Source organism: Megalopta genalis, chromosome 17, assembly GCF_051020955.1.
Source record: "Megalopta genalis isolate 19385.01 chromosome 17, iyMegGena1_principal, whole genome shotgun sequence".
Lineage (NCBI taxonomy): Eukaryota > Metazoa > Arthropoda > Insecta > Hymenoptera > Halictidae > Megalopta > Megalopta genalis.
Window position 1 is genome coordinate 5,182,260 of NC_135029.1, and position 18,957 is coordinate 5,201,216.

The 18,957-nt window shown below is 34.5% G+C and overlaps 1 protein-coding gene across 11 annotated transcripts in view; it reads right to left on the reverse strand.

Moving 5' to 3' along the window:
• bru3 (CUGBP Elav-like family member bruno 3) overlaps positions 1 to 18,957 on the reverse strand; it is a 492,049-nt gene that overhangs the window by 75,001 nt on the left and 398,091 nt on the right. For all 11 annotated transcript variants that reach the window (XM_033483530.2, XM_033483524.2, XM_033483529.2 and 8 more), the window contains one exon: positions 7,123 to 7,202. In XM_033483530.2, coding sequence (XP_033339421.1) covers positions 7,123 to 7,202 — 80 coding nt within the window. The remainder of the gene's footprint in view (positions 1 to 7,122; positions 7,203 to 18,957) is intronic.

The window sequence follows — 18,957 nt, forward strand, 5'->3', positions numbered from 1 at the left end:
ACAGTTTATTATACTTCGATCATCGCCTCTGAATGCTCTGTAATTTCTTTCGAGATTGATTGCAGCCTGATTATGCTGTATATTTTTGCTACTGTTAATATTTAGAAAATTTATAACGTTTTATCTGAGATGAAATGAGTTCTTTAATATTGCAGTACGATGTTCACTACTCTGTATTATTTAAAAGTAACTGTTCAATAGAACTCTTATTCCATGGTTTCTTTTGCATATAGAAGTGCTATTTACACGTTAGGATAGTAATTAACAATCACATTCAAAATAGTAAAAATTGCTGGAATAATTTTATCTTTTTCCATACATGATACGTGCTATTACACAACATCATTTCTAAATCTCGGTACATTATATATGTAATTATTTAAATATTATAATTCTTTATCGTTGTTAAAACAGTCTTTAAAATCCTTATCGATTATTTACGCTGAGTATGCCTGTTAATAGTTGCAATTAAACCGGGAATTTTATGAAAAATAAGAAATTGTCTGCATCCATTGCAAGAAGTAGTTATTAAATAGCAATGTATTTAACCTTTATTAACCTTTCACATTCAGCACTATTTCTTACTTACGTTAAAATAAAGTGAAGCAATCAAGAAAATCAAAATGATTAAATTTGCGAACATTTTGAATTTTCTCTTCGTGGAATAAAATCTTTTGTTCTCATCAGTTTAGCTGTGACAGTTAGGATTTCTGACGGTATCAAGAAATATTTGAAGTGTTGAACGATACAGTAAATTATGCTAAATTAATGTAACACTATCTTCAAACTCTTTAAATGATTGGATTGTTTTCTGTTTAGTGTACTAATTATGGTGACAAGATAAGAAATTTTAAAAATATTATATTATAAGGGAAGAAATTTTAAAAATATTTCAGAGGAGTGTACACAAGAAGTCCTTCCGTATTCTTCGGCCACTTGTCTTTATAACGCGGTTTCATGTTTTTCTGTCAGCGCGTAAGTGGAAATAAACATGCGTATCAGAAGGGAGAGTTAGGTATAAAACTGTAGAGGGGGAAATTGAAGATTGTGACATGTCGGGGGAAACTGGAGCGAACGTAGCCAAAACGAATTACCCTTAGGGAGTTGCGATATCGTCTGCTGGATGTTATAAGAAATGCTTCCGTCGAAGGATTTCCTACTTCAATTTCAGAAAAGAGGGTAAGTTAAATTCAATTGCAAGTAGCAATAAACGTATCATATTTTAGCGGAACGTTTCAAAGAAATCGATGATTCGAGAAACTCTGTGTACACTTCAATTCCACCAAAGAACATGTACCATGAATCGTCGATGTCTTTTTTTTCACCGCATTTCTATTATTTTTCTGTTATTTAATCAGATTTAGTGCTACTTGTAGTTTATCATAATTTACTGTATTATTCGGCACTTCAAATATTTCTTGATACCATCAGAAATCCTAACTGTCATATCTAAATTGATGAAAACGAAAAATTTCATTCCAAGAGAAAATTGGAAATGCTTGCAAATTTAATCATTCTGACTTCCTTGATTGCTTCACTTTTTTTAACGTAAGTAAAAATATAGTGTTAGGTATGAAAGGTTAATTCAACTTATCCGTTATAAGTATTTACATTACAATAAGATTGAAGAAGCAGGGTCTAGGATAGAAAAGTCAATAAGAATTAGGAATGTTTTTGATTTAGGAACTTTTAGATTAGAAGATTTTTAAGAAGGACAACATGAATGACATATATATATAGATTAATTTCTTAGTTCAAATCATTAACTATTAGTAAATAAATCAAGTAGATTAAAAAACTTCTACAGAAAAGGATGAATCTATCTATGGTCGCCACAAATCGGGAAAAGCATCCAATATTAAGAATTTGACCCATGGGTGACAATCTTTTTATCAAACTTGAAAATTAATTTTCATTATACAGTGAATTCTCTCTAATTTTCCTTCAACTTCTAAACAAAAATGGACAATTTGGGAACAGGTGATACGATTATTCGAGCCTCGCGGCTCATTTTTATAGTTGCCGATTGTCAACAATTATAAAAACGAGGTGCAAGGCTCGAATAATCGCATTTTCTCTTCCCAAATTGTCCACTTTTGTTTACAAGCTCAAGGAAAATTACGGAGGATTTACTATAATTTGCTAAGTAAACCAAAATTTGCTAGGACCTCCAAAATGAAAGCAGACCTGGGTAAATTTTACTTCAGATAGGAATAAGAAATAATTATTTCAAATATTTCGAATTGTTATTTTCAGTGCTGTTATTTGAAAATATAAGTAGTAACGATCCGGTTGAAATAATAACAATTTCAAATAACGAATTATTTCGTAATTTTTTTATTTCAACTATGCCATATATAAACCATATAGTTTCGAAGAAGCATTTCACAATTATCTGAAATAATAGCAGTATTTGAAATTGCGCTATTTTAAAAGTGATCTCAGACATGGAAATAATTATGTTATTTGAAACAATATTTAATACAATGTTATTTCAATTATGTTTAGATGCGAGTGCAAGACGGTTGAAAGAGTGATGGGTGTTAAAAAATATTCTGATTTCGTGTGAATTTTGTGAACGAGACGCGGCATGCGAAAGGTCATGGCATTCGAGTTTTCGGGTAACTGCAATTTACCGGGTTATTCATCCGCGAACGGGTTCGTCAATTATTAATGTTCCTTCGATGCTAACAAATCTAGACCGGTCCTAATGAATGGGCAAACTGCGTGACTTGCTTCCGCGCTCCGTTTTTGCGCCCTCGGAGTAGAGCCGATGCGTCGCGACGAAATCTCGTAACGTTCCTGTCAAAATTTCCATAATTCGTTGTGATAATTAAGCGATCTGCATATTACGTTTCGCGTCATGTCAGCTTCTCTTTTAAGGGCAAATGGTCCCTGGCACGATCCTGAAGTTCCTCTTCTGTGCCCACAATTTCTCCCTGCATTCCGTTATTGGATTAGAGCGTTATAACGAGTAATATTCGCGTAACAGCCTCGTGTCTGGCTCCGCTTCACCCTTTTAGGTCGACGCAATGTGTGATTTCGCACACGCGACAGACGCGTGACACGGAACGGGGAATCTCTCGTTGATATTGGAAAATTCGCGATTGTCTTTTTCTATTTTCCTACGCGCTGATGGACATCGAAACAATTGTCGAACACATCGAGCTGTATCGAGTGTGCATGAATTTGCCGCGTTCTCCGGGTTTCACTATATTTATTTCTTTGTAATCGTGACGAAGTAAATTAACGACGGCGAGACTAGAAAACGCGGAGAATGTTGCTTTATCCTCCCGATATACAAAAAAGAAACATCAAAAATCGCAATCTTTTTTTTTCATTTCGTACGAATGATTCTTTGTAGCATTAATAATTCAGGAAACAATAGCTGATTATTTCAATCGAACACAGTGTCTTTGTGACGGTTCAAAATTCATGTTTTATAATCACATCAGATGTAATCGAATTACCTTCGAACAAATCAATCATCAAATGTTCAATACATCAAGGTGATTTCATAACCTGTTACGTGTTTAACGTCAAAGAGAATGCGTTATGTTTGTGTACAAATCGTGAATTCGATTGAGAAGTACACAGGTTGCAGATAAATGTTTACGGAATATCTACGTGGAAAAAATTGATGCGATGCGAAGTCGAAGCCGTTACAGGATCGTTACAGTATGTACTGTACTCCCTTCCGATATGGACACCGGAAATCCGATTGGCGGAAGAAAATCTCGACGAAAATATGGTCCGTTGAAACGGAAGCCGGTTACATCGGTACCGAATAAGAGGGAGTTTACTGTTGTAACTATAATTTGCAGCTCGATTTTTTTACCAGTTTTATACAATTTTTGTTCGTACCAAATAAACACTCGTGCATATATAATATTACAATAATATTATTGAAAGCGTTATTACGTAACTGGATATCGTAGAGTTATATTATATTCTACTGTGTAAAATTGCCGATGTTATTTACCAAAAATATGTACAATTTTTATTAGCCTCATTCTTTAAGCAGATTTAAAATTACATATTCGACTTTATGTATCGATTATCGTTTTCTTTAAAATACATTTTTAAACTAGTGGAATTAGTGACTCGTACAAAATAATAATTTGACGTGTTACAAACTAATGTTTAATAACAAACTGCGAACGATTTTGAACATTCAAACGCTAGAATCATAGTTTCCGTGACTTCTTTTTGAAAGCTAAAATATTTTGCACGTTTTCGAAATATGAGGACAAGATTATTAAGAAATTATTAAAAAAACATAAATCAATTATATGTAAAACTGAACACAGGGTAACTAATGAATATTCTTAGATTCAAATGTTTACTTTTCCAATGAAATATGAAATCTACTATTTAAACAGATCGTCAATATTCTTGAACATTATTTGAATAAACGCAGAAGTGATCCTACTATTATATTATTTATCCGAAGATTTCTTTATCGGAACACGCATACTGTTTTATTGGTTCGGATACGAGAGGCTCTACTGTGCATTCCATTTTCAACGGACATACTCTCTAATTGTCATTCTGTCATCGCACGTTCAATCGATCACTGATAGCTAATAAAACGACGAACCGACGTTAATCGTCGGCCGGACCCATTACGCGTTGAAGCCCAGCGGATCAAATTTACGACACTGTCATGGTCGTTCACTATTTGTGATTGAAGGCTTTTCATTTAACAATCATCAATGCATTTCATTTATAAAAACTCGTCCGCACCGATAACTTCAGACATCATAATGCCTTCGAATGAATGCCTTCCGTTGGAAGTCTCACAATGGACACTCGATAAACATAATTAAAAATGTCTATCGAGCTTCCCTGACTTTAAATTGTGGAATATTAACCGGCAATTAATTAGTACGCCGAAAGTAGTGGGGTTTCTAGCTGCTGCAGTTGCTCATCGAAGCTCTCAGGCTTCTTCGAGTTAGTATTATAAGCAATCTAGAGCTGTGCAATGGGGAAAACACAAACGTTATCTGGCTTCTAGTGGCTGTAGAGTTCACGATATTTTGGAAACTGCCCAACTTTTGAATCCATAGAGAAATAATTAATAATCGACTGCATTTATAAGCATGTTATGATACATCCGCTAGTGAGCAAATATTTATAATATATACAGTCTATTATTTGTCAACCAATTGAATTTCAAAATCAGTCGAGGCTGACATAATTTGTATTCATTTATATGTATAATGAACAATATCTTTTTAACAATACCTTCATAATCTTCTGCATTTTGTATTATCTGTGCGTTTCTTTCATTTTTTCGATCACATTAAACATTCTACGAAGAGATAAAAAGTTAGAAATAAATATAATAACGATGAAATTCCGAACACAGTAATGATCAATATGTTGTTTAATTTTTCTTTTTCAGATACTTCGAAACTTATTTTTTCCGATGGTGTAAAAGGTATACATATTTTAAATATAACATGAACGTAAAACATCTCTTCGTCGAATTGCGAATTACTCTTTTAAGCAATTGTTTATTTAAAAATTCAATTCTTCATACTGCAGATTAATGGCAATCGTGGCATACGTATTGTTAATAAACGAAAGCCTGGAGGTCGGTCACGTCAGCGGTAGTCAGTGAGTGACTGCCGTGCGATAACAACGATGAGGGTGGTAGAGGAATGTCGTGTGGTCAAGTTCGGGAAGCGGCTTTGCGAACTTTCGCCAATCAGCAGGTGGAATCCTGGACGGAACTCACTGACAATTCAATTACAACTGGGAATTCGTGGTCCGACCCTAAGCTGAGAAAGTTTGGTGGTTTGACAGAGGCGAAGGGAGCGGATTCATCGAAGAAGAAGGAGGCGGCCCACACTTCTCCAAGTGTTATGCAGATTTCTGTTTGGCCAGTCATTAGATTGCAGGCACGGGATATTTACAAGCACAACAGCCATTACTACGGCTGTCTATTCACCACGCTTTAGCTGCTCGGGAGAATGACCGTCCATGAATCTACGTCGCATTTCATTGTGTGTATTATTTTCAACACCATTTGCTATGCTAATTTCGCGCGCCTCGTTCTACCCCTTTTTCAATTTCTAGTTTCCCCAGTCACGCTTTCTATGCCACTTTTCACTGTCGTTGTCGACAGTGTTCGAATAACGCATCGGTTAAGTAGAAATATCTTTCATATATATATATTTTATTCGACGCTATCGAATAAATGTTTAGATACTTTAAAATACCATTTTCATTAACATACTGCTTTAAGTCAAATATATATATAATGTACATAGTTATTACACTTGTAAATTTTATATATATATATATATATATATATATATATATATATATATAAAATTTACAAGTGTAATAACTATGTACATTACATATTATAACTATGTACATTATATATATATATATATATATATATATATATATATATATATATATATTTGACTTAAAGCAGTATGTTAATGAAAATGGTATTTTAAAGTATCTAAACATTTATTCGATAGCGTCGAATAAAATTTTATTCGATAGTGTTGAATGAAATTTTATTCGTTAGGGCTTATTTCCTCTCTGACATCCGAATAAAATTTTGTCCCACACTGGCATATTTTTTACTTAAAGCAGTATATTAACGAAAATGGTATTGTAAAGTGCCTTCATGTAAAAAATTAATTGCATATTTTTTTTCTTGTGATATACAATAAATCGTATTTTTCTTTTTCATTATTGTCGTGAGAATTAAATTTAGTACAGTGTCAGACAATATTATTCAAAAAAGGATAATGTTCAAAAATCAATGAAACTTAAAGAAATATTAATTAAAAATGAAGCCATTGTTTGTTCAAAATATTGTGCGGGATAAAGATTTCCAATAATTTGATTATGGAGAATGCACAAATTTATGGCATTTCATATGTACATCGTAGAGTGTACTATAAAAGTAAGTGCTTGTTCAAAACAACTAACACATATTATCTATCTATTTATAACATATTATCTTGCATTTACTATTATTTACATTAAAAAATCGCAGAAAATTTGAAAGTCTTTAAATAAATCACAATCATGAAGAACGCACTTTGTCCATTGAAACGTATGAAATGATCATTGAAAAAAGATGATACTCACCAGCATAGTTTGGCTACCGTGTAAGGAATTGATTGCCGCTAGCGCTTCTTGATGTGACGAAAGTTTCACGAATGCACAGCCTGAAAAACAAAAGTGCCGTCATTAATTCACGCTCCAACAAATTATCTCGGGATCGTGACAAATGAAACGAATTAGTTTGTCGGCTGATAAATTTCATTCGGTATCGTGCACAGAGTGGTTCTCGCGAGCCCGATGACACATAAAAATTCCATTTCTCACTTCTTCAGTCTGTTTTTACGATTGGAAGTTCACGGGACAGGACACACACACTCGGAAGAAGTGAGGACCATTTTAATTCCGCGACGGAACCGCGGGAAAAGAATGAAAGTAGTTCCGTTTCCGCCATTGTCACGCGGTTCAGATTATCCCCGGCGATGACGGAACGATTAATCGCCTCTGCTCTCCACCACGTGCGCTTATCGTTATAGTTAGATGGAGACACGAAGACAAAGAACTTGAGGGTGCTTTGAAAAATTGACGCGCCACTGGAGCGCAAAATGCACTTAATAAAAGATGTTTACCACGAACGGTTTTCTCGGTAAGAGAAACGCTCGGTAATCCGGCCCGCCGTTCCTGGTTTACTGCCGAGGGAACCATCTTGAAAAACTGCTTCTATTTAGTGCCATTCAGGAAAGAATTTAGGCCCCTACGTCACGCCCTTGCAAATCTATTCTGCTGTCGTCAATATTATTTAACACTGAACTTATCAAATACTGAAAGCAACGTGTGTTGCTCTTTACGAATGATAACACTGAATTCATTTAGATTTTTCACCAATTTGACTACAATGTATATTATAATATATTATATAATAAATATAATATATTATATATATAATAATATATATTATAATATATTATATATATATAATAATATATATTATAATATATAAATATCGTGGAAAATAACATTTTTTATAAAATAATATTATTTATATAAATGTAGAGGTTTTTGAAATTATTCTGTTTATTTCTAAACAGTGACACACACAAAATACAATATAAAAAGACAGTGAAGGAGGATACAATAATTCTCGTAATCGCACGCCGACGTGGTCAAAAAATCAGGTCAGAGAAGGAAGCCGTGGTGCGTCAGTCGGGCCAAATTAAACTAGTTAGGCTCGTGTTAGACTAGGGCATATGTGTTTTATGAATTTTGTTCTTCGTCATTTAGTTGTTTTGTTAGTAGCTAAAGGAGGTGAGAAGACATAAAAAAAACGTAACGAAACAACGTGAGAGTGCAAAAGATGTCGAGTCCCATTACATGTACCAAAATGATTCGAAAGATACCATACGGTTTAAGACTATTAATTTACTGTAAATTATTATAAATTGCAATTAAAGCTCATTATAACTTATAAAATTATGAAACTACTAAAACTTATAATGAAGCTTTCGTGTTCACTTATGATTCGTTCGAAATTATTTATCTAACACCTTACAAAATTAAACTAGTTGTACTTTAGACATGTACAGTGACTTCATTAATATTCAGACACTTTTAAAAACGTAATAGCTTTTTGAGACTAGAATAAAAGATTTGAATTTTTTTAGATGATAGAGGGACTGCTGTACTGGACAATGGCTAAACTATAATTTTGCTATTACTTGGAATGACTAAACAAAATAAAAGAATCCCGTTTTCAACATTTTTATCTGAGCCTATAATGAAAATTTAAAAAGTACGTTTTGTAGATCTCGGTAAGTTATATGCATGCTGAAAATTTCATAAAAACCGATTAACGCATAGTCAAGTTACAAGTGCTAAAATATTGTAAAAACTGCAAATTTCTCACACTTATTGGTGGAGAGTGTCAAAAGTCAGGACAAAACTGCGATTTTTGCGATCTTTAATTGTTTACAGCTCATACGAAGGTCAACTGATTGCGGTGAAATTTGTAATATGCATATAACTTACTGAGATCTACAAAACAAATTTTTTAAATTTTCGTTATAGGCTCAGATAAAAAAGTTAAAAAGAAGACGTTTTTCATTTTCTTCTAATCAGTAGCAACCTTTAAAAAAAGTATTCTAGTTATGGTCTAGGAGACTGGTCGCTCTATCATCTAAAAAAAATTCAAGTCGTTTAGTCCAGTTTTATAAAAAGTTATTGCGTTTTGAAAAATGTTCGAATATTAATTAGTGACACTGTATTGGCACGTGACCGACCCTGTTGTTATTTGCGGTACACGTTATTGAAACTTGAATCGTAGGGCAAAGGGTTAACCTTCGGCTCATTTCCCGTTAAAAAGTCTTCCTATTGTCAAAAATTTTGAAATGAACAGAAATTGTCTAAATTAATTATAAAAAACGTAAGTCATTCCTCTTTTAATGATTTGTCTTTTAAATTCGTTGTAAATAATTTCTAGACTGCGGATTTTTATAAAAATAAAAATTGTCTACGTCATTTATAAGAAATAGAAACTAAATAAAAAGTTCATTCTTTTTTTAATAATTTTATTAGCTTGAAAATAATACAATGATATCTTTAAATTCTTTTAATCTTTCTATTATTTTAAGTTGAAACTACTCATTTTTGCCTTAAATTCATAAAATACGCAGTCTAATAATAACTCTGTTTTTCTATTATTTAATTTGAAATAATTGCAATCTCTAATAAATAGATTGCGGATCTGTGTGCAAAATAAAAATTGTCTATGTCAATTGTAAGAAATATAAGTTGGATGAAAATGACTCTGCTCTTTTAATAATTATAACAAGTTAAAAATAATGTAATGCACTGATTCATGATTATCATAAATGCATAAAATTCGCAGTCTACCAATGAGATTATTTTGCAAAGTTACATTACACGATCTTCGCATAAATATCTACTAATGAACACAACTTATCGTCGTGATAGGACGATAGGATTATAACGTTTGAAGAATAAATGATTATTCTAATTAGATGGTTTGATACATTTGTTGGTTTCTTCTCTTCTAACATAACTATCTCTTACAAGTATGCATCAAGAGCAGTTCAAGTAGAGCTCGATAATAAAATTCAACGGATTATAATAATCAGGGATTCAATGCTTTTATCAGAATACGAGAAGAATATTAACGGCTCCTGACGGCATAGTTTTGCATTTATCAGAATTATCGGGGTAATTGTTGAGTTCTCGAATTTGAATGGGTGAACGGGTTCAGAAATATAAATGAGTTTCGATAACCATGCCCTAGGTGAGATAGGCTGGAGCAGGATTGAAGGGAATTGGGGCGAAAAGAGGGCACTTACTCTCATACCTGCTGGTGTATGACACGATAAAGTCCTGCCTATCTCTGTTTCAGGAGCCTCGAACTTTTTGAAATCTCCTCACAGTTCCAGACTCCGATATCCTACCAACCCATTGGCAATCGTTATTTAAATGGCACTGGCCAGCAGGAAAGACGATTTTAAACTGAACGATATTTTTATTTTTCAAGCTCGATCGTGCAATCGTATTCATATATTCTTATTTTATTTAATGCATATTCATAAATTCGGGAAACACGCAGGTTAGCTTTCACGAGCGGAAGAAAAATGCTGCTTTCTATTGTTTGGTATTATTTATCGTTTTGGTTTGCTTATTTTATCGTATTCGAGTACGATGTGCAAATATCAACAATGCAGATTATACTTCTGATATATTTCTGATGTGCTGTATATTTTATTTGGAATACGATATGTGGGAATCAGATGATCCAACGCGACGTTCTGTTACTGAAGTAGATTTTTACTTGGTTTAAAGCTTTTTACCTGTTTCCGTGGAAAAAATGTCCTTTTTAAAAATTTCTTGCTTATCGAAAAATTTCTGCCATGAAGTGATACCGAAGATGTGTACTCATTCTTGATATCCAATTTTGGTACTCATTTTTGATACCCTTTTTGACAATCATTTCTCAAACATGCGTCCTGCTTCCACTTCATCGTTACTGTTCGTTCTGTCTTTCTGTCCAGTTCTGACTTCTATTGCAATTGTCAAGTGTTAAAAGCTTTGCTACAGTGATCTACATATTATTGGAACTAGTAATATTCCATCTCAAAGAAGCTGCAGAGTTTGAACACAGTCACTATAATGCTTCTTCATAATTCTACCAACTACGGCTACATTGTCTCAAACTACATACCAATATTCTCAATTCCGACATACATTTAGTAAACAGTAGAAAGATCACCGAAGCATCCAATAATTTCACAAATAAATTGAAAATTGATTGACGGCGGATGAAACATCTTTCGCGAGGCCTATTCGTTACATAATTTCGGTCTCCCGAGGGTTAAAAACTATTCTAAGTATCCAGGTAGGACCTGACGCATTCTATTGAGGAATTTGCGAGAAGAATAGCAAAGAACGTCGAAACTTGGAGGCGAAGCGGGATCGGTGGGTCCGTGGACAAGGTTTTCTTGCGATTCAACCCCTGTCGCTCACCGACATCGTAAGAATTTGTCCGAGCTTCCAAAGTGTTCTGGCTCACCCCGCTGTTCTTTCTTGTGCAAGCGAAATCTCTCGAAGACGATGCGCTCCTGAGATTTTTCTCCGCCGCTTCGAAGCAGACGGGAGTAAGGTCGCACGGAAATAAAAGACTCGAATTTCTCGAAAGTTCTCGTGCTTATGTCCGCGTATATGTACGTCTACGTGTCCATGTATACGTATGTCTACATGCCGTGTATGTACGTATGTCCGTGTATATATGCACATATGTCCGTTTATATACGTATGTCCGTGTATATACGCATGTCCGTGTATATACAGGGTGACTCACTTAAATCGATCCAGTCAAACATCTTGCAAATCGTTGACGACACTAAAAAATGTTTCAAATGAAAGCTGAATGGTCTTAGGGAGTACATAATCTCACGTTGATAAGATTTTTCTCGGTAAACGCGTAAAGATGATATCAAGGTCAATTTCATGTTTTAAAACTGAATCACATATTTTTTGTTGAAAAGAAAGATATTATAAGTTTAGTATTAAGTTTAAATTTGCGTTTCGGGTCCCGATTTGAATTTCGGGGCTCGATTTGATTTTCGGGTACCGATCTGAGTTTCGGGTCTCGAAATTACGGGTACCCGCGCACCCCTAGTATTAAGAATTAAGAAATAGCTAATACGCGTTGCGTCTCTGAGACAATGTGTTCTTAATGGGTACACTTGAAAAATAAAGTTTATGTACACAATTGCACGACTCTGAGCGATCTGAAACAAAAGAGGCCGGGTAAATCTATGCATACAAGCTGAAGGTCGTATCTTTGAACGCCAATTTTAGATAATTGAGTAGCCCACATTCAGATTACTAAAATTAAAATATTTTCTAAGTCAATGATTTTTCGCAATAAGTGACTTAGTATGTTTGTGTAGAAAATAATAAGCAGCAACGATTGATGCAACCAAAAGTATGTGATTTCATATCTTTTTTTTTATATCTTCTTTACCCAACGACCTAGAAAAATCTTATTACTGTCAGATTATAGTCACCCTGTATATATGTGTGCACGTATACATATGCGTGTACGGATGCGCCCTTCTTCGATGCGCGTGCATACGCACGCACACACGTCTAGCTCGTTCATATGTATGCATCGGTGTACATATACGCTCGCATAACCACCACTGGTACACGGACTACACGTACGATCCGTGTGCCCACTGACAGGACGTGTGTGCGTGTGTCTGTCCTTCTCGCCGGCTCGAAATCTATGTTTGGCCCCTTGAACAACGGCGAACAACAAACACTGGACAAACCGCTCGGCCCTCCGCCACCGACGATGTAGGCTATACAGTTTCGTGGATCTTCCCCGTTCCTATTTCGTCTCGAACCCTCCGACGACCCCTTCTCTGCCACCCCCATCGTCCCCCCGTTTCGGTGTTCTCTCTTTCCTCTTCGCCTCCGCGTTGCCACAGCCGGTTCGATCCAATCGATAACGCCTGCGAGACTTTCCACTCATATATTTGATTGCTCGGCAAACATGCCTAAGTTTATTTTGCGGCCCCCTCTTCGCCCCTTCCACCGCCCACGAAGCGTTAACGCGCGTTTCTTGCGCGGGCATATAAGCGAATGGCAGCTAGGCTTTCCAATAGGTTGGAAATCCACCAACCGCGACGCGCGACGGCTTGTTCTCTTGATCGTCCGGCGAAAAACTTCCTTATTCGATCGCGTTGCAGCAATGTGACCCGATGGTTTTTAATGGGTCCACCGCTGCGGGAGGTATGGGGGACAAACAAGAGGATGATTATCGGCCGGAGCGGACCGTATATAATTTCGTCTATTGTCGAGATCGCATTTGAAATTCGTAGCCTTTCAGACACGGAAACTGTCTAGCGGTGTTCTTGGAGATCCTTGGTGGATGATCGAACGTATTATAATTAAGCTGCGGATGTTTATGCGAAATAAAAGTTGTTAGCATCTTAAGCAAGATATAGGAGTCAAGTACATTTTTGTTTCTTTGTGAAATTATTTTAACAAGCTGAAATTAATACATTAACATTCTCTTAGTTTCTGGCATGAATTTCGCTTAACTTTTGCCATAATTGCATAGAGTCCTTAACCTGATAATAATAATAACGAATAAATATTCGTTTAACGGAATGAATCCTTTGTCATACATTGCAAAAATACGATAAAAATCAAATAGAGTGCAAGCAAAGAAGAAGAAGAAGAACAGAAATGTTATAATAGAGATAATGTGATTATGATATGACGTAATAAAGTAAAGTGACAGAAATTCAGGTATTTGATAAGCGGTATCGCACATAATGTTGGATTTTTAAAGGTATAAAGTCAGTTACAAAAATAATCCACAGAATCACTAAAGCGATTAGTAGTAGTAATTTGGTACTATCTACCACAATAGCAACTTGTTTCCTAAATTCGAAAAGGAAATAGTTTAGATTTTATTTACACTAAGCATGTTAAATTGATGTTCATTCTATAGGATAGAACTTTGGGAAATGTAGAACTAACTATTTTTTAGAGATAGATTAATAATGTTGTTTTTGTTTGGTGAAATGCAAGATTTGCAAGATAAAGGTACAGTTACGAGTTCTGAAAATAATTTTTAAGCAATACGTTACATTTCTTTCGTTTTTGAGTATAATTTTATGCATTTATGACAGAAATGAGTAGGTGTCATGTATTTCATTTTAAAATTGTTCTAATTATAAAGACTTCCATCGGAAACAATTGAATGTTTAATTCAAGCATACATTATGATAGAAGTGGGGAAAATTTTGTATAAATTCAGTCTGTTAATCTTATGATTATAATTTAATTTTATACAAAATATAATTACAATGAATTTTTAATATAAACTTGAATTATAATAGATTTTTAATAGAAATTTAAGTTCGTAATAGATTTTAAATAGAAATTGTATATTATAATTGGTTTTTAATACAAATTTAAATTGTAACGTATTTTTAACATAAATATAAGTAGAAATTTTAAATATAATTCAATTCGTGTAAACGAATAATAATTTATAGTCTACCACTGTAACTCAACAGTATTATTCCAACATCTATGTTTCCCATATTAGTTCAGATAACCGAGGTTCTACAGTATTAACTTCACAAAGTGATTAAAAGCAAATAATGTTAGTTTCATTGGGCTTTCCCAGCAAATATTTGAAATTTGAACGATTTTTTTACAGACCAATGATTATTCGAATAAACGATCGCAGTGTTATTGAAAAAAACCCATTCGTTAATATCGTGAAATACATTTCTATTACACGGCAATCTAATTAGGTAATGAAAATCGTAATAAAGTATGGAACGTGGGATTGGACAGGCAATAAATATCCCTTAAAGAAGACGTCACGCTGTTTCGATACGTGTGTTCGCACGCACCTATGAACACGTTTCGGATAGGGGTTGTTGACACGCGTCCGGACGTTTTCGTATCGTTCCTGTAACAATGGGTGGGGTTTTTATTATTTCGTTAATGGATTCGGGTCAGTGGCCAGATGAAAAAAAAATTCCCTAACAATCGTGGGAATCGCGTGACGAGGCGCGAGCACATAAAATTTGTTATCAAGCGTTTGAGCGACAGGAGACTGTAGTTTATATTACGGTTCGGCACGTTTTATCCGTTGATCAGATAATTTTTAAGGAGTCGATGATGTGGATTTCGTGACGATAATTTTAGCTATAATAGAACGACTAGAGAAATCGGACGGCTCAGTTAAAGTATTGCTATGGGATATAGCATGGTTGCGTAATAAAAGTTAGAATGATTCCATTATTAGATTTCGATTAAATGTAACTACTATAATTTTCAGTCGTTCGTGTACTAATTTATGCGATAAACGTATTATGATGGAATATAATCTTTAGATAACGCAGCTTTATGCATTTATGGCTGACAAAGGTTTCTAAAGTAGAACAATAAAAATTTGAATGAAGCTTTTGTGTCTGACGAAAATAGAATAAAGTAGAACAAAATTGAATACTCTACACATTGATGACAAAAATTACTAGATAAATATCAAAGTGTAAGCACATAAGAAAAATTTAATGACATTGCTATTTTCTCCTCAATGTATCGAAATTACTAAAAGAAGAAATAGATTTTTATTGAATATTTAATCCTTCAGTTGAGATAGAAAAGTTTTATTTTGCATAAAAATCTGCAGTTTAGTAATTATATATATATATAAGTGTATCTCATTTTGTACAAAACTTCAACACTGTTAAATGTTCATTGTTAAATGTATATAATCAGTGATTAGTTGAACATTGTGAAATCCACGTAGGACATGTTATTAGCAGTAACTGATTGTTTAATTTAGTTAAACGAAGTTTCATAATCTGAATTTCCATACCTTCTAAAAGTTACGTTTCGTATATTTTCGCAGGTTTCCGAATGTAATTGAATTTTTCCGGAACGTTGCCGGGATTTTCATCGGTATATCGCCAGTTCCTGCACGTTTCCAAGTAACACAAGGCATAAAGGATTGCACACCTTTAATACTCGGAATAGAAAACAGCAGAATCGAATTACACGTAAATCGTTTGAACATATGCTCGATAACTACTATCGGAGCTACCGCTATGACACGCGGCGTGTGTACTTGCACTGGAAGCGGACCAAACGAATCAATTTCATTGATGAAGCTACTGAATCCGGGCGAGTGGAATGCGAGCACGCGTAATTGGCGCAACGGCTGGTTTTACAAAGTACATAGGGCATGGCTGCGCATCGAAGTCGAAAAAGAACGAAAAAGAGCAAGAGTATAGAAGCAAGTATACGTCCGCGCGTTTATTCAACGGGTAAAATGGAGAAACAAAAAGTGGTTGCGAGATAAACGAAAGCCGATATGGAATAAGGGACGGGATTAAAAACGCTGACAAAGTTGCTAACCACTTAATGGCGCGTCCCTTTTAATATTTGCTAGCAACGAGGCCGAGTGGATCGGATGTTGCATCAGTTTTTATCAATTTCTCACGAATCGCAAAAAGAAATGATCTTTCACTCAGAATAAATAATGTTTGGCTTTCGTTTTCGAAAAATCATTTCGAACTGAAGAATAGAGAAGCAAAATTTATTTGATATAAATTGTAATTTAACATCGAAAAAATAGGAAATGGTATCACTAAAATAAAATAATAATCGTATAATATGAAAGAAACAGAAACGAAGAAGGAAAAGAGTTATGATAGAAATAGGTTTAAAAGTTTGTAATATTGTGTTTCCATGCTTTTTAATTAACGATTCAAATTTCTTTCCTTTTGAACTGATTGTTATCTCATTGTATAAACAGCTCCATTTGAATAAAAGAAAAATTGATCGAGATGTCCTTGATCTCTCTGCAAACGTCAGGCGAAAAGAGTTGAAAGGAGGACGAATAGGAATACGCAATGGCCAATTTAAAAATTCGGTATGAGAAATTTACTGGATGGCACGAGAGAGTGAAAGAGGAAAAGCACGAGTCGTAATTTCAATGTGAAATAAGAAAAATCGCAGCCTCTACAGTGCAAAGTGGACGAAGATGGACAAGGCTCGAGGAGTCGTCTCTACAATTTTTTCGTGGAAATAAAATCTTCTTTGTAGCTTAGAACTCGTGAAGCGTAACATTTTCATGGATAATGAGTCTTTTAAAGGCGATCTCACAATAGATCTTTCCCCGTTCAAAAGAACAGTTTCATCGTAAATGACTATTCTTATGCTTTGAAATATCTGTGGTTTATCCAAAAATCAATGTAAATACCGCAATTTATCTGAAAATCGCATACGTCTTCGTTAGGGATGCATTATTTAAATAATTACAAGTTCTTCTGCCATGATGCAGGAAATTTTAGGAAATGCAATTGTTTGATTTATCTATAATAATTATATGAACAGTCTACTCTAATTTTTGTTGTCAAGGTTGTGTAATAGTTGTCATAGTAATAGTTATAACTATTTTATAAGAAGACTGTTAAAATTAATTCAAAATAAAAGTTGTCTACATTAATCGCAAGAAACAGCAACAAAATATACAATTCTTCCTTCTTGTAGTTATTTTAATAAATCAAAAATGATTCGAGTCCATTTATTCGCTAGTTTAAATTTCATTTATCAATTTTCATCTGAAATATATAGAACCCGCAGTCTACGACTTATTCATATTTTCCTTCATTTGAATAGGAATATTTACTAAACGATGCATACGATTTAGAAATAATACAAGTCTTTGTATTAGCATAAAACCATTATAATTTAATAATAGCGTGGTGTAATATCTGACAAGGCGTGGATATTAAGGTTCGACTCTATGCAGAGTTTCCAACACTAAATATTATACATTTTAAACTGTTACTTTGTTTCTTAATTTGCAGTTTCAAATATCTGATGAATTTTCTTGAGAGCTGAAAATCATTTTAAATTATTAGCAGGACGAACTGAGGAAGGGGGGACCTCCGTCGGGCATGGCCCTCGATGGCACCTCGATGCGGAAAATTTGTGATATATTTTGAGAAGGAAACAAATAAGACGACGCTGCGCGACGGTGTAAAACGCAGGGAAACGTGTAGTACGAGGCGAGGCAGCAAGTGTAATGTGGAGACACGAAATGCCATTATAGTGCGGACACGACCGAATCCCAGAGGGATGTAGGGGCAGGGCGGCGAAAAAGGAGAAAGAAGACAAAGAGGCATACACGTACGGGTACGAACGGGACGTGACAACACCCGGAAAACGGCATTGCCACGTTGCTATTACGAGAAGATAAATTTCCAACCGGAACGTCTCCCTACATTCGAAAAATATCGCGACGTCTCTTATTTTCAGTGGGACCAGGCTTAGCCGCATTCTACTTATCAAACCACTCGGGGCTGCCTTCTGCGTTGTAAAACCACCAAATAAATGTCAGCCGTTCGAGGGATTGAATTATTATTTGCAGCTATAATTTTTTACATCATATCTGGCCGCAACGTCCGATACGAATTTAAGGGCCAGCATCAAAGTCCATTGCTCGTACGTATATGCGAGTAGTATGCTTTTATAGATGTACACTAGTAAAAAATTTAAGAATTCTTGACTCTTTTTTATTCTTGACGTACAGAGGACATTTGTTCGCGTCATAAAGGGAAGAATTCTGGGGACTTCTAAACAAAATAAAAATTGTCATCATTAATTACGAGATATAAAAACTACAACGATATTTAATTATTCTAATTAGCTGACAGTAATGCTATTTTCAAATTGTATAAACGTTTTCGTTATTTTGCATTTGATCAATGCATTTTTGTTATAAATACACAAAATTCGCAGTTTGATCATAATTTTTCCATAGAAAATTACAGAACTGCCTTCAATTTAATGGTTAAGGAGTATCTGGAGTTTTTATAC